This window comes from Spermophilus citellus (assembly GCF_964194105.1).
Source record: "Spermophilus citellus genome assembly, chromosome: 4".
Lineage (NCBI taxonomy): Eukaryota > Metazoa > Chordata > Mammalia > Rodentia > Sciuridae > Spermophilus > Spermophilus citellus.
The window spans coordinates 186,346,905-186,363,098 of NC_138185.1; the positions used below are offsets into that span (position 1 = coordinate 186,346,905).

Below are 16,194 nucleotides of genomic sequence, written 5' to 3' on the forward strand. Positions count from 1 at the left end.
CTTGATAAAGAAAATAGGTTTATGTAATTTACAGTTTTGGAGGCTTGAAATCTGAGTAGCATAGCAATGACTTGGGGAAACCTCCCCCTTGACTCTATTACCCTCATAGCAGATTGCACTGCAGGGGCACATGTGAAAGTCACCAGATCATGTCTGAAAACAGGAAGTGAGAGAATTGAGAGTTTGGCTTACTCTTTTCAGAACTTACTGTCATGTAAGAACTTAAAATTCCTTCTGACAGGGGCTGGGGATGTGGCTCAAGCAGTTATGCGCTCGTCTGGCATGCGCAGGGCGCTGGGTTCGATCCTCTGCACCATATAAAAATAAAATAAAGATGTTGTGTCCACCTTAAAACTGAAAAATAAATATTAAAAAACTCTCTCTTTCTCTCTCTCTCTCTCTCTCTCTCTCTCTCTCTCTCTCTCTATCTATCTATCTATAAAAAAATTCCTTCTGACAGCAGCTCTCCCTGTGACCTAAGTCCCCATCTTTTAAAGTTCACACTACCTTACTGCTGCCACACTGAAGATCAAGTCTCCAATACACAAACCTTTTGTAGACAAATCACATTAAAGCACACGCAAATTACAAATAAGTATGTTAATTTTAAAAAAATCATTATAAGATTTACAGTCAATAAAAGGATAATGAGAGTATTATGCCTCTAATTGACAAATTAGATGAAAGAAGTTGTTGCTTAAAAGAAACACACCGACAAGCTTACTTTCAGAAGAAATTGAGGTATAGAACTATCCATTAAGGATATTGACTATGAAAGTTTCAACCTTTTATATAAGAAAAAAAAATCAGGGCCAGATTGCTTTCCTACAGAATTCTACCAAATGTTTAAGGAATAAACAACATAAAATCTATCCAGTCTTCCAAAATATACCAAAAAAATGAAGTTTTTTGAATTCATATTTTTACCCTATTCTAAAAGTACCTCAAAGTTGAGGGAGGAGAAGGGAAGGGAGTTGGGGTAGGAAAGAGGATAGAACGAGATGGACATCATTACCCTAGTACATGTATGATTGTATTAATGGTACATCTCTACAACCAGAGAATTGAAATATGGTGCTCCATTTGTGTACGATGAATTGAAATGCTTTCTACTACCATGTACAACTAAGTAGAACAAATAAGAAATAAATAAAGTTTTAAAAAGTACTCAAAGTGGGTTAAAGACCTAAACATAAAACCCAAACCAATAACATTTATAGAATAAAATGCAAGAGAAAAATCTGTGTTACCTTAGGATGCAAAGATTTGTTAGAAACACTTGGTGGACTGGACTTCATGCAAATTAAGAACGTCAAAAAAAAAAAAAAAAACTTAAGGAAATGAAAAGATAAGCCATGAACTCAAAGAAATGGTCTGTGAACATCCAGAATATTTAAAGAGCTCTAGAAATTCAATAAGAAAGTAAATTGCTCAATTTAGAAGATGGACAAGAGTTGATCAGACACTGTATGTGCATGTGTGTGTGGCAAGTAAGTAAATAAAAAGATGCTGTACATCATTAGTCATTAGAGAAATTAAAATTAAAACCATGCGATATCATTATATTTCTATTAAAATTTATCAAGCAGCAACAATTGATATTAGTAAGTGCTGTCAAGGATGCAGAACTGGAACCCTCATATGTTTCCAGTGGAATGCAAAATGGAATGGTCATTTGAACATGGCATGACAATGTCTTTTAAATATATCCAGATGCCTGCCATACACCCCAGAAAAATAAAAACCTATGTTCACACAAAAACCTCTATATGGACATCTGTAGAAGCTTTATTTGTAATAGACAAAAACTGGAACTAATTCAAATATCCCTCAGTTGAGAAATGGATACAAACACTGTTGAAAATTCATCCAATGAAACTCTCAGCAATAAAACTGAATGGGCTGATGGTAACATACAGTGACATTGACATTTCTCAAACTTATTAGGCTAAGGGAAAAAAAGGGCAGAGTCAAATTTATGAATTATATGATCATGCTTACCTGATATCCTTGTAAATGCTGAAATATGCATACAGAAAAAGGTTGCCAGGAGCTAGGGAAAAGTTTGCCATGCGAGTAGATGACCCCTTTCCCAGGACACAGTGAAATTTTTTTAGTGGTGGAACTGTTCTATATTTTGACTATAGTATGTATAATATACATATTATGCAATATAATGCACACACATATACATGGCATATGGTTGTAACATATGTTTTTCAAGACCCACAGAATTACAAACTAAAAAGAATTTATTGTATTAGTTATACCTTAACACCATTTACAATAGTTGAAATGTTAAATATTTAGAGATAAATTAACAAATATGTCAAACTAGAAAACACCAAGAACAACATAACACGAGTGTGATTAAAGCAAACCTAATAATTTTAGACAGGTATATCTTTATATATTGTTAAAATACAGATATTTCAAAATTCACCTATAGATCAATGAATGCATCACTGAAAAAAATCACAGTAGGTCTTTTTTTCATTAGAAAGTTCAAAATGTTTATAAAATGTATAAAGAAACTCAGAGCACATATATATCCAAAATAATCTTCAAAGAAAAATTTCGAAGATTTACACTACATGAGTTCTCAATTTAACATAAAACTATAATAATAGATGCAATGTGGTATTGGCATGAACATAGATACTCACTAATCTGCAGCTATTAGGTACTTACACAAAGGAATGAGAACCTGTGGCTACAGAAACACTTGCATATAAATGTCTATAACATTTTTTATTTATAGAAGCCCGAAATTTGAGAGAAACCAGATGTATATATGTATGTGATGGGATACTTACGCTAGATCCATTTACTATAATACTAAGAAGTTATAAAAAGAGACAGATATGCCGTGCAGTGTGTGTGAATAAATCTCAAGACTATTATAATGAGCAAAATAAACCAGCCAGAAAAGAGTAGATAGAGTATACTGTGGGTTGACTTACATGAATCTATAGTAGGCAAAATAATCTGTGATGAAAGAAAGTGGATCTGTATTTGGGGTTTAACATCCTGGGTAAAATCTATGACAGTAAAACTTTTGGGGTTGATGAAAATATTTCATGGTTTGATTGTCATTTTTGTTTCATGGGTGTTAATGTTCATCAAATCTTATGTCCATTTTATTTCATGTAAATTTTTCTTCAATAAAGTTGATTTTAAAATAGAAGATGAATTATCTATCATTTTTAAGATTGGAGAAATGGCATTTTAGTTTTTCTTTGTTTCCTTGTGCTCTACTAATATTATTGGAGACATTTGAGAAAAAGTGAGCTAATTTTTTTTTAATTAGCACAGTGGAAGCAGTGACATCATTTCAGCTGTTGTGTTTATTTTAGGCAAGTCAACTTTGCTAAGAGACATGCAAAAGTAGTTTTAAGCCTAGTCATCAGCACAGACTCTTAAGAGCAAGGGAGTGTTCTGAATATATTTATTTTTAATTCATACAAAGTAGCTCACATGAATGTAGCCCCTAATTTTATGAATAAGAAAAAGAAGGAAGAATTTATAATATATTGCATTTATCTTTAGAAGGTAGCAGATTCTGGATATTTCTCCCTGACTCTAGGAGAAAATCTATATATATTGATGTGTCCCGACCCATCACCAATTTCAGAATCAAGAAAGACCATTTTCTCTTTTCCCACCATATTACAAACATCAGTGTATAAAAAGTAACAATTCTCAAAAATTGTGTGAGAGAGTCATATGCAAGAAGAGAATCATTTTCAAGTTCTAAATTAGCCTTTGTTGTTTGTTTTAATGAAAAGACTCCATGAGGGGGTATATGGACCCTCTCTCACACTGCTCATGAGACTAAATTTGCAAAATGCAGGAAAACTAAATGGTATGTGGTAAGGGCAATAGCAGAAGGGGAAGTAGGGTTGTCTCCTCAGTTGCTCTCCTGAGTCAAAAGCTCTAGATACCCCTTTTGCCCTCACACACATATTTAGATTTATTGAGTCATTTCTTATTTTTGGATGTGTCAAAACAGACCAACCACTATTTTTTTCAAATAAATTGCCACAGTGATGTGTAATAGAATTGTAATAAACTGACTCCCATTTTTATGCTATTGGCTGCTACAGACTATGAAAATACACACTTCTGGGGCTGGGGTTGGGGCTCAGACGTAGCACACTTGCCTAGCATGTGTGAGGCACTGGGTTTGATTCTCAGCACCACATATAAATAAAAAAAAATCAATAAAGGTCTATCAACAACTAAAAAAAATAAAATAAAAAAATAAAATGCACACTTCTTCTCAATTATATTTGTTAACCAGTTCACTAGAGAAGATTCTTTGAATCTTGTTTTATATTCTCCTGTTTTCTTGCTCTTTAATTAGAAAGCCACTTGGTCATTATTGTCCCTATGATTTCTTCTCTCCTAATTTGGAATCTTGTCACCATCAACTCTGCCATCTGAATTTTTAAAATGCTCGATCCTAATTAGCCTGTATTTGTGCCCTGACACTTGTTTATTTTGTTTTTATTTTACAACAAAATATTTTCAAGGATTTTGATGTTTCAACTATTGTGGTATTTTTATTTGCAGTTCCCTGAATGTGGTTTCTATGGAATGTACGATAAGATCCTACTTTTTCGCCATGACCCTACCTCTGAAAACATCCTTCAGCTGGTGAAAACAGCTAATGACATCCAGGAAGGTGATCTTATTGAAGTGGTCCTGTCAGGTAGGATGCCTGTTCTCTGTCTGTAAATCAGTAATTGGTATGTGAAGAATTTTTGGGCATGTTTTCCAGGCAACATAGAAAGTATATCAAACTACTGGGCCCCAGTGGGAGATTTTGGGGGCTCTATTTACTTTCATTTACTTTATATGAACTTTCAAAATTATTTTGGTAGAGCTGTAAAAGATTTCCCTTGAATTGGCTTTCTCCATACCCGAACTGTCTCATCTCTTCTCTTCACTTCTTGCTCTCTCTAAGGTCCCAATATCCAAGAAATAACAACATAACTAAGAAGCCATAAGTCCAGTAGCTGTGAGATAAGCCTAGACCAAAGGAGAAACCAAAGGGCAGGCGTTAGGTCAGGTTGAGTCTTACAGGTGATGCTGGTTAATTTCACCCTGAGAAATGGCTGTTTCCCTCAATCTGTATTTAGAGTTCTTGTTAAGGATATAGAAGTTGGTAATTGGTCTGTGCCTTTTGATACAGAAGTTGGAAAATGGATTTATATAACTTAAAACAAACCAAAAAAAAAAAAAGCACCAAAGAACAGCTGCAGTAGGGATCCTTACAGTGATGGCCAGTGCAAAGATGATGACTATAGTCAGAATTTTATTGCGTATTTTGTTAAAAATAGAGTCAGTATTGAGGAATTATCATATTATTGCTCCTGTCTCCTCTGATCTTCGTTGCTTGCTGTCTCTTTAACTAAAAGAAAAGATTCTAGACTTCATTTCCACCAGTTCTTCAGTTGTTCAGAGCCTGCACTGGGTGCACTGATCCTCATTCTAAAGTATCTCTGTTTTTATTTATTTTGCTTTGATTCCATCCAGTTCAGTTTACGTCCCTGTTGATTCTCTTCATTTTCATTGTGTGAGGTCCCAGGATTGCCACGTTTTCATGGTGTACTTGTATCCTTTAAAACAAATGTTTTTGCATTTTCCTGTTATTTATAGGGCTGCCACTTACTAAATCAACAAACCCAAAAAGCAAAAGCTTTGATGGTTTTTAATTAATTTTTTTGAAGAAGTTTCTTGCTGTTCTGGGCTTTCACATTTCTTTCTCTTTGGTGCTTTTGACATTTGCTTATTGCACCTGGCCTCTCAAAATTAGTGACTAGACATGCTGTTTTCTATGTTTCCTGTTTCTGAACACTAGGGGCTGCCTGAAATAAATTATTCAGGAAAATCATGCACTGGATCTATTCTTGCCATAATTCATATTAATCTCATAGACAGGCTGCTTTGCAAAAAGTGTAATGTGTTTTATGAGTGCTTTTTCCCTGTGGCAATGTCCAGAAATACATGAAGAATTTAAAAATCATATTTCTAAATTTATTTTTCTTTTCCATTTTACTTTATTTTTCTTCCCATTTTACTTTATTATCAAATGCTTCATGTTAGTAACAGACAGATTGAATGTAACCTGTGTGGGGGTGTTTGTGTAGGGGAGGGCAGCCTATTTGCATGCTGCCACTTGGAGTGAGTCAGACCTGCTCTTCTCCACAGTGACCTGACACAGCCCTGGAGTGTTCCCACACTGCAGGAGGAACAACGTCCTGCGTTTCCTCTGCCATCTTTGTAAACTAAGCACCTCACTGTGTTTATACTTTGCTGCTTTTGCCATCTTACACTCCATCTCTCCTTTCTCTCTGGCCAGTTGCTGACAGGCATTTAAGAGCAATCCTTCCTTTCACCTGCTCTCCTAGCACCAGGCTCAGCAAGGGCTCCCTGGCCTGATTTCTTGTCATCACTTAGAGTAGCCATGTTGAACCACATAATCTCAGTCCTGCAATGCTCTGAATCCTTCAATTATTCAGCTGTTATATATGCATGTGTGTGTTTATCTGTGTATATGTATGTTCTCTATGTCATATATATAAACACACACATGCATATGTATGTATAAAATATGTGTACAGATTTAGGTCTCTTGTATATACCTGTAACCATTATTGGTAGCTCTCGTCTCCTAATCCCTTCCCATTCTAATGCTTAGCTCAGATTGTAATGTTTAGCTTTTCCCCCCATGCCCTTCATATTTTCCTCTGTTCTTGGTTGAAGAGTTGAATGAAATGAACCTATTCTCACTCCCCAGTGTTATTTGGGTTATTTTCTGTACCATCCTCCCTCTAATCCAAAGATGTCTACCTAATTATATCAGCCTCTTAATAACATTTCATTGAGGTGACTATTTCCTTGAAGACTTATTTCCATTTATGACCATGGCAACAGTTGATGTCTGACTCCGAATCTTGCTTTCCCCTTTTATGCATCCTGGTGTGGGCAAAATGCATGTCTACGATATACTTTTGGTATATCTTTTTGTTGTCTGCCAATCTTGTCCCATGTTTGATCTCAACTAAAACAAGGCTTCTGTTCCAAAGTTTTCTCTTGGGGGCCCCCCTCCTCTCTAATTTCAGCTTGTTTATCTTGCCCATTGCTACCAAATTCATATACCTGCTCCCTGTCCTTTTCATTATGTGTTATTCACTAGTTCTAATATTTTTAATCTATATTTTACCTTTTTCTCTCCACTAGCATGTGGCCTCTTTTATGCAAGTCTTATACCTCTTCCATGCAACATCAATGGTACCATCTTATATCATCGTATCTTCTTATATTCTAGCAGGTCCACTCTATCTGTCTACAATATGAATTACTTTACCATCCACGTTTTACCATTTCTTTTCCTGAGCCTCACATAACTGTTATACACACAGTCCCCTGCCTACTTGTCTCAAGCAGATCCAATTTTTACCTGACCTTACCATTGCTTAGCAGTCTTCTTCTCCTTCCCATTCTTTTGTTATCATAGATAGAATATCTTAATGAACTTGTATATTTATATATATTTAATATATTTATATTTCTTTGAGTTCATTTTTTTGACTGTCTGCTATCAGATTAAAAGTTATCACATGAACAAAATTTTATAAAAATATTTGTTGTAAAGATATAAGTTCTACATTATGACCTCAAAAGTAAGCTCTAGTTTAAGTCTCCTTGCTATTCATCTGTTTGGCCCAGACAAGAAATTGTTATCTGTGAAGTGGGCGTTCTAATTTGAGGCAAGACACATGACACTAAGATACTTCAGGCCAGTGAGGTGAAGGAGCTTGGATCCTATGCTTCATTCTTGACCCAGTCCCTGAAGAATGGAGTAGTAAGAGTGACCTGAGAATGTGTGTGGTTAAGGATTAGCTCCCCACAAACTGCGCTGCTTGAGGGGAGCAGAGGAGAAAACACCAGCATCCCCACTGCTGCCTTTGGCTAGGAACTGTTTCCTAACAATAAACTGAGGAACTTTTCCTCTTGAAGAGTGCAATTGTACTATTAAATTTTGCGTACCACAAATTTCTTTTCCTGTCATAAATTTAATTTCACTCTGTGATTTGACATAAACATAATCTGTTTTTCTTTATACTTAACTAGTGCTTCAACAACAAGAACATCTGACATAGGGCTACAATAAAAATGAGAGAAAATCTGGGAACAAAAGTACTGAGGAAAGTTAATACCTGTGCCTCTCAGACAGGATCAGGAATTTTTCCTTGCTCATGCCATATTCTGCTGAGACCTTTCATCATTTGTTAGCTGCCTTGGGAATGAAAAACTGACTTGGCTGTTCTTGCCTAATTTGCTTATTTCATTCTTTTCCATTGTTTTTGAAAACCATGGTTTGTGTGAAGTAGTACATCTAGACCCAGTAAGCCAGAAAAAGATTACTCACAGATGAATGGATTGGGTTAGGGAGAAAAAAAATTAATAGGTGTATCAAAGTTCCCCACCACATGTATTCCCACTACTGGCAAGCACACTTTGTCTGTTAAGCCAAGGATTAGCATTATTGCCAAGGATTCACAATATTGTGAAGAAGAAAAACACTGCAAATGGAAATCTCTCTTACCAAAGCCAAAGTCAAGTTCAAGTGTATGGTACTGAACTGTAAAATAAAGTTCATGGAATTTATCTGAATTCTTTCCCTTGATGATTTCTTATCAAAGCCTGATAATTCAGCTTTAGCAAAGAAAAGGAATAACATGAATATATTTACATGATTCAACTTTTTAAATTGTTTTGGTTTTATCTCTAATAATAATAATAATAATAGTTATTATTATTATCATTATTATTATTATTATTATGTGTGTGTCTTGTAGGTGTTTAAATAGCAAATAGACAAGGATTTCTCAAATAAAATCACCACTTTAGAACCTGAAAGTTAAATATTGTATCTTTCTTTCTTTCATTCCTGGTTAAAAAACAAAACAACAAAAACAAAAACCAGAATAAAACAAAAAAAGCACCGTATTTTTCTTAGTTGTTTTTCATTATATATTTATAATAGTTTATGTTGTCTTATAACTTGCAGTTATTCATTTCTTACTGTCAAGAGGCTCATTAGAAATCTAGCCCTGCCACCCAGGCACAGGTGGAATGGGCCTATTCTCAGGTAGCAGCAGAAGAGCTGAAAACAAGGTAGAGAGGTCCATATTTTAGAGGTAAAATTAAAGAGATATAATAACCATTCAGATATAGTGGTTAAAAGAGAAAGAGAAAATGAAGAGGAGAGCTACAGTCACCTGAGAGTGGTGATCTTTCGTTTCCTGCAGCCCAAGTCTTGTCCTTCTACATTGTCCAGTGTGTTTGCCAAATGGTCGAGCTACCTCCTGGAGGTGGCTGAAGAACTGATTTCTTGGGTGCCAAGCAATATGTAGTGCTGCTGATTTCCTCTGTGATATTGTACAACTTGCAAAACGTCTGGACTTTGGGGTTTTTTTGCTTGTGCTTTTAATCAAAAAAGATGCTTATACTCCATAACAGGATCATACAATGCTAATAACACATGGGTTCTTTTTTTCTGTCTGCAAGTAAAGTGGTGTGCATAGTAATTGAGTGTGTTTTCCAGCTCCAGACCATCTGGGTTCATATTCTTTCTCTACTCTTGAATTTCTATCTTTTCCAAGACATTTAATCATTCTGTCCCAGTTTCCTCATCTGTGAAATGGAGACAACACTTGCATCTACATTGTAGGCTGTTGCAAACATTAAAATAAATGAATGCATATAAAGCACTTCAGAGTGTTTCCACACATAGCAACTGTGTAATAAATATTAGCTACAGTGATTGCTTTCCTCCTCACATTCTAAGCAGCCTTTCCCAGTGATGTTCATGGTTAGTAAACATAACACAAAAAGGAAGATTGTTTGTTCTAATAACTTTGAGAAATATAAGGCTAAATGTTGTTTAACCTGTTGGAGTCTTTAGAGCTTTGATGCATCCTAATATGAATGAATGCCTTCCAAAATCACTTCTCAAGTTCACTGTATCACAGGACTTTTTGTCTCCTCTGAGCACCTGTCAAGTCTTGGTTCAGCAGTCCATACTGTAGATATTCCTCTGGGTCATGACCAGGAATTAAGTTTTCTGAAAGTATGTGTCCACTCTCTCTACAGAGAGGCCACTTCCCTTTTACAGAGAGGATTTGAGCCACAGTAAAGGAGGAATTAGGAATAAATAAATCTTTTTTCCTATAAAATAACCAGGTTTTAGAGTAGTTTATATTAAATAAATAACATTGTTTCTTACACAAGGATGTGGGGAAGTAGAAAAGTCAGATATCTGAAAAACTGTAGAATATAATTTAACTTTTTACCTCCTGCAGTGTCTTGTGGTACCAGAGCCTGAATCTAAGTGTCAGTCACTCTTCACAACACTTCAGTTGCAGTTAGCCCTTTGACCTTGAACTGGTGAACAAAAATCCTTGAGGACATGTTTGTAAGAATTTCGACTTCAGTAAGACAATTTAGGTTTCCAAGCACCACTGGTGATATTTGGAACAACAAAAAACAGCAATGAGCTTTAATATTCATTCACATTATTTTTGATTACAAATTCATTGTCCTCCTCTTTCTCATAAAGGTATAAATATTTAATTACTCTACTTAAACTGCAATCAGGTTAGGAAAACCCTGAAGGCTCTTCTTCATAGTTATAATCTAAAATATGAAATAAAATCATGCCACTGCTAAGCCAGGGTCCCATCATAATTTCACAGGTCTCATTAAAATAGAGATTGTGTCTTAGTTACCATATTTTTGCTCTTGCTTGGTCGCAGTACCTAAAGTATAAGACGAAAGAATATATTATAAAAGCATTCTATCAAGGCCTTTCTTTCTTTTATAAAATGTGTAAATTGTTGGTTTATATGGCATCATTTGGTTCTGTCCATTTCTCTTAGATGTAGTGCATTGCTAGGCAACGTTTCATCTCTCTATGAAATATAAATGAAAGGGGAAACCTCAAGAATAATATGTTAGAACACTGAATTATTAAGGTTGTTAAAGACTTGTCCTTTAGTTCTCAATTTATATTTCTTTGTAGTTATTTTTACACATCTAAACATTCCAGTCTGAACATTGCCAATTCCTGTCAAACTTTAGTTACAATTATCTGTGTAGATTCATAACAATGGAAAATTTAAATGTAAGATTATATGTCTTCTCAGTGGTTCCCCCTTTTCCACAGGGATACATTGTAAGACCCCCAGTGGATGCCTGAAACACTATCAATCCATATATAAACTATGTTTTTCCATATACATACAAACATATATATACACACACACACACACACACACACACACACACATACATACATACCATAGGTGTATATATGTGTGTGTGTGTGTGTTTGTGTATATATATATATATATATATATATATATATATATATATATATATAATGTTTGATTTATAAATTAGACATAAAGATGAACAACAATGATAGAATAATTACAGCTATATACTTTAATAAAAGTTATGTGAATGTTGTTTCTCCCTTAAAATATCTTATTGTACTGTACTTTTCCATTTTGTGATGTGAGATGATACAGTGCCTAAATAATGAGACAAAGTGAGCTGAGTGACGGAGGCATTGTGACACAGCATTAAGCTACTACATGAGACTTGAACACACCAATTGCAGTACCCTGACAGTGGATCTGATAGCCAATACTGATACTAAGGAACTAACAGACAGATGGCATGTACAACATGGATATGCTGGATAGAGGGAGGTTCAGGTCCTAAGTGGGACAGAGCAGGATGGAATGAGTTTTCATCATACTAATAAGAATGGTATGCAATTTAATATTTATAGATTATTTCTGAAAATTTTCATTTAGTACTTTTGGAGCATAGTGGACTGTGAGCAACAGAATATACAGAAAACAAAACCACAGATAAGGGGACTTCTGTGCTCTTTGCTCCTTTCTGGTTCATGTCACATGTGTCCTTGGCAACTTCTTTTATTTACTGTTAATATTAATTCTCCTTCCATCCTTACCTTTCAAGTTAACCAGTCTTTCGTTCTCTGTGCCACACTGAACTATTTTCACGGAGAAGAGAACACAGGGAGTACAAAGGCCATTGTTTTCATTGACCGCCCACCTTTCCACAGCTGCTACTTCATTCTGAATACAGGGCTTGGAGTACTCCTTCTTTTCATAATATTTTTGGTTATTTGTCTCTGCAGAGTGGATTCTCCAAGGATATATGGCAAAATAGTGCATTGCTTCTCCATCTTTTCTCCCATAAGCTTCCATAAGTGTCAAGGCAGAGGGAACATTCTTTCTAGGTCAGACTAGGGAAAACTATACAGGGAAAATATGTTGGAATACTTTGATTTCATATGAAAATCATATGCATGCTTGCCTTATGCTGCATTATATTTCTCTGTTTTTTTAATTTTGAAAAAGTAAAATATTTCTTCCTTCATGTTGTCCTTTCAGAGATAATAATGATGATTTCGATGGTGATGTAAAGACATAACATTTATGTTGTGTGAGGCACTGTTGTAAGTTCTTCAAATATAATAACTGAGAAATATGTATTATATTTGTTATGCTATATCTCCGCACAAGTTCAGTTTCATAAATAGTTGATTTCCAGTCTAAGCCTTTGGTTTGAGTCTCAGAGCTGCCATTTATTTATTGCATAATGCTCAGTATGTCACCTCATTTCTGAGTCTTGAGCCATCATCTGTAAAATATCATTAACAGTATCTCCAATCCAAGATTGAGTTGTATCTTTCATGAGGATAAATATAAAGCATTTTACAAGGTGAGGCATTCAAACCCTCTCGTTCCATCGCCACCCGACAGGATTACATATTTCTTAAAGTAAGAACCAAATTTTTAGGATCACACGCAATCAATATCTATCTGTGGACTGAATGCATGAATAATTAATGATATGAACAAACCAGCAAACATATGACTAAGCTGGTGTTGTATACACGATATCCTAAAGATGCTGCTCTTTTATAGGATCTGAATTTCAGTACTTATTGTTGGCTCCCCTTGGCCTGCTCTCTTAGTGAAATTAATATTATTATTATCAAACAATCTTTTTTTCTTTTTATGGAATTTTTTATATCTTATGCATGCATTTTTTTAGAAATGATTTTGAAAGCAATTTTGCTTTCAAAACATTGCAGTTTCTTTCAAAGCATTTCTCACATAAAATGAGACCTAATTCATAAAATAACAATTATTTTCCTACCTAACTCCTATGGCCATGGCTAAGTAATTCCATTTGCTATAGAACTCAATTCATTTCTCTTTTCATCAGTTTTCCCCAATTATTGCTGTTTTCTTCCTATGTATTTTTGTTTTCTTTACATGGTGTTTCAGCAGTCACTCATTTTTGATGTACCCCTCAATTCTAACTCTCTTGACTTCATCAACTTAGTCATTGTCTCTTCCTCACTGTGGCCTCTGTGTTCCATAGCTTCATTGGTGCTGCTCAGAGGTGGCCATTTCAGAATCTGGAGGAACAAGGAATGATCCCCTGAGGTGCTGGCTGGACTTTCCTTCAGCTCTTTCTCCCTCTCCTACCCACATTGGAGCTCTGTAGCCTTATCCATCTGGCAGAACAGCTGTCTCTGCCTAAGGCTTAGCTGGCAAGACCTATAGGAAAAGATGAGTCATGTGCACCCAAACCAGGGTCTAAATCTCCATAGATCTCTGTCCATGTACATACCGAGGTTTTCAGGGAACATGTCAAGCTCCACTGTTCACACAGAATTAGCCTAAGGCCTTGTTCTTCACATCTGGCAAAGGGATATCCAGCCAGAAATCAAAGTTTCTCCTCTTCTCATCAGAGTTTCTTCTCTTTTCATCTGTTACTGTGTTAATTGAGGATAGTATCTTAACTGTCATCCAGATCAACAGGAAAACCACAAACAGGGGGATTTTTCTCTGTTCACTGTGTAGCTTCCTAGGGTAGAGATTTATGGTCTTATGTACATAAAATCTTACCCTGTTAGGTCCTCAGTGATACAACAGGAACTTTGCTTATTAACAGATCTTCTAGAAAAGATAGTAAAATATTAGCTGTTTTTTATGCTTTTTAAAAATATGAATTGCTTTATAAACCACATGTAAAATATAATTTTTCCCCTAGGTGCTGGGGATGGAACTCCGGGCCTCATACATGCTGACCACATACTTTTATCACTGAGCTCCATAGTCATTATTAATTCTTCCTTATTTATCAGATTAATCTCTGAATTAATTGGGGCTTAATTTAAAAAAGCAAAACAAAATGAAACACTGAGGTTAAAAATGAAATTTTAATATATTAGAAATACTGAAATAGATGAGTTACAGAATCTCACAATGATAAGGAAAATGTTTTAGTCAACAGTATTATCATGTAAAAAGATATTTCCTTAGGTCAGTTCTGTGAAGAAGTGACGAGGATTTTTTGTTTTGTTTTGTTTTAATCTTAAAAACTTTCTACTCACTGGACAACACAAAATTTTTGTGCTCTAAATTGGAGAAAGAAAAGGTTTGGGTTTTTACTTTGTCCATCTGTTATAAAGACATGAAATTCTCTTGGTGAGACGAGGCTGAGACAGATGCCGATCGGGTACTCCTCAGATCCACACTATGCACTGTGGCTACCACAGACCACATTTGGCTATTTACATTCAAAGTAATTAAGATTAAACAAAGTAAAATTCAGTTCCTCAGCCATACTAGCTGCATTTCAAGCTAATAGAAGCCATTTTCGCTATCAAAAATGTTCTACAGGACAGATTAACTAGATCAATGAAATTTTACCCCCCAAAATACAAATCTGGATTACATTGTTTATAAACCTACACAAACACACACGCCCTACAGAAATGCTTTTACTGAAAAGATATATGATCTGACATATTGAGTGATGCTATAAATGAGACACCTGTAAAACTTGGCCACAAAGTTATATGTTGGAGAAATCTTATGGGAGAAATTTCCTACTACATTACCTTGTAACTTCCATATAGAAAAAGTTTTTCAGACTTTAGTACCCCAAATAACTCTTTTTAATGAATAATTTTACTCTTATGATATATAATTTTTGCTCTTGCTCTGGACTTGGGCACGCAAATTTGAATTTATGGTTGGTTTTAATAGTGGTACAACTCAATGCTGCCCTTATTTTAATATACAAATTCTTTGTATTTCGTTCAATGTTCAATGTCTCCAGGATTTCCTATTTCTTTATCTTTTTACATTATGTACTACACAGATTATACCTTGGTGGTTAAAAACACAACACAGGAAACAAATTTTTCAAGTTCAGTTCTCAACTGCTTCCCCCCAACACCCCCCACTCGCCAACATTTACTAGCTGTATGGCATTAGTGAAACTATATCATGTTCTGTGCCAAAGTTTCCTCATCTTCAGACTGAGGGTTGACCATGATGACAATATAAAGAAATCTAGAATATTGCCTAGAACAGAAGGTTCATTAGGTCACGAAGAGTATAACAGCATTCTGGTATGGCATATAGACTATTAGTTTACTTTATGAATGGTTTTGTTTCTTTGTTTTATCTCTCATTTTCCTAAAGTGTATATTATAAATTATGCTGGTTTACAAAAATAGAGAATATAATAAAATATCAATGATAGACAATGAATATTACCTAAGTTAGAAAAGACAACATTTGTTAAGCATGCAGATTCTAGAATATTTATTAAAATGCAGTCATATAACTTTATCCTCATTTCATAAGCTGATGTGAATTACATAAAAAAAACTTGTGTTTGAAGAACAAATCTTTGTTTGTTTGTTTGTTTGTTTAAATTCCCTAATGATGATTCTCAGGAAAATAATCTAACTGGATTTGGGCAAAATTTACATGGTAGCATCCAGAATGCCATTTTAGGAATGTATCGTTCAAGATTAATCAATAATTCTTAATATTGATCAAAATTGTCTCATGTGACATTTTATGTGGATGGTTATGAGGACATATTGGAATACCTTTTTCTTTTTGACTTATTACCTTGCAGTATGAAAGTAGTAGTGATAGGAGGAGAAATCCTAACATATGCTTAGTTTTCACATTCAGTTTTTCTGCCTTTCTTTTTTTCTCAGACAGAGACACATGCACACACACACACACATATGCATACACACAA

At 34.9% G+C, this 16,194-nt stretch overlaps 1 protein-coding gene across 8 annotated transcripts in view; it reads left to right on the forward strand.

Annotated features, from left to right (window-relative positions):
• PRKD1 (protein kinase D1) overlaps positions 1-16,194 on the forward strand; it is a 335,410-nt gene that overhangs the window by 188,544 nt on the left and 130,672 nt on the right. For all 8 annotated transcript variants that reach the window (XR_014021650.1, XR_014021651.1, XM_081291749.1 and 5 more), the window contains one exon: positions 4,576-4,714. Coding sequence is in view for 6 of the 8 variants with exons in the window: in XM_081291749.1 (XP_081147875.1) it covers positions 4,576-4,714 (139 nt within the window). In the remaining 2 variants the exon portion in view is untranslated. The remainder of the gene's footprint in view (positions 1-4,575; positions 4,715-16,194) is intronic.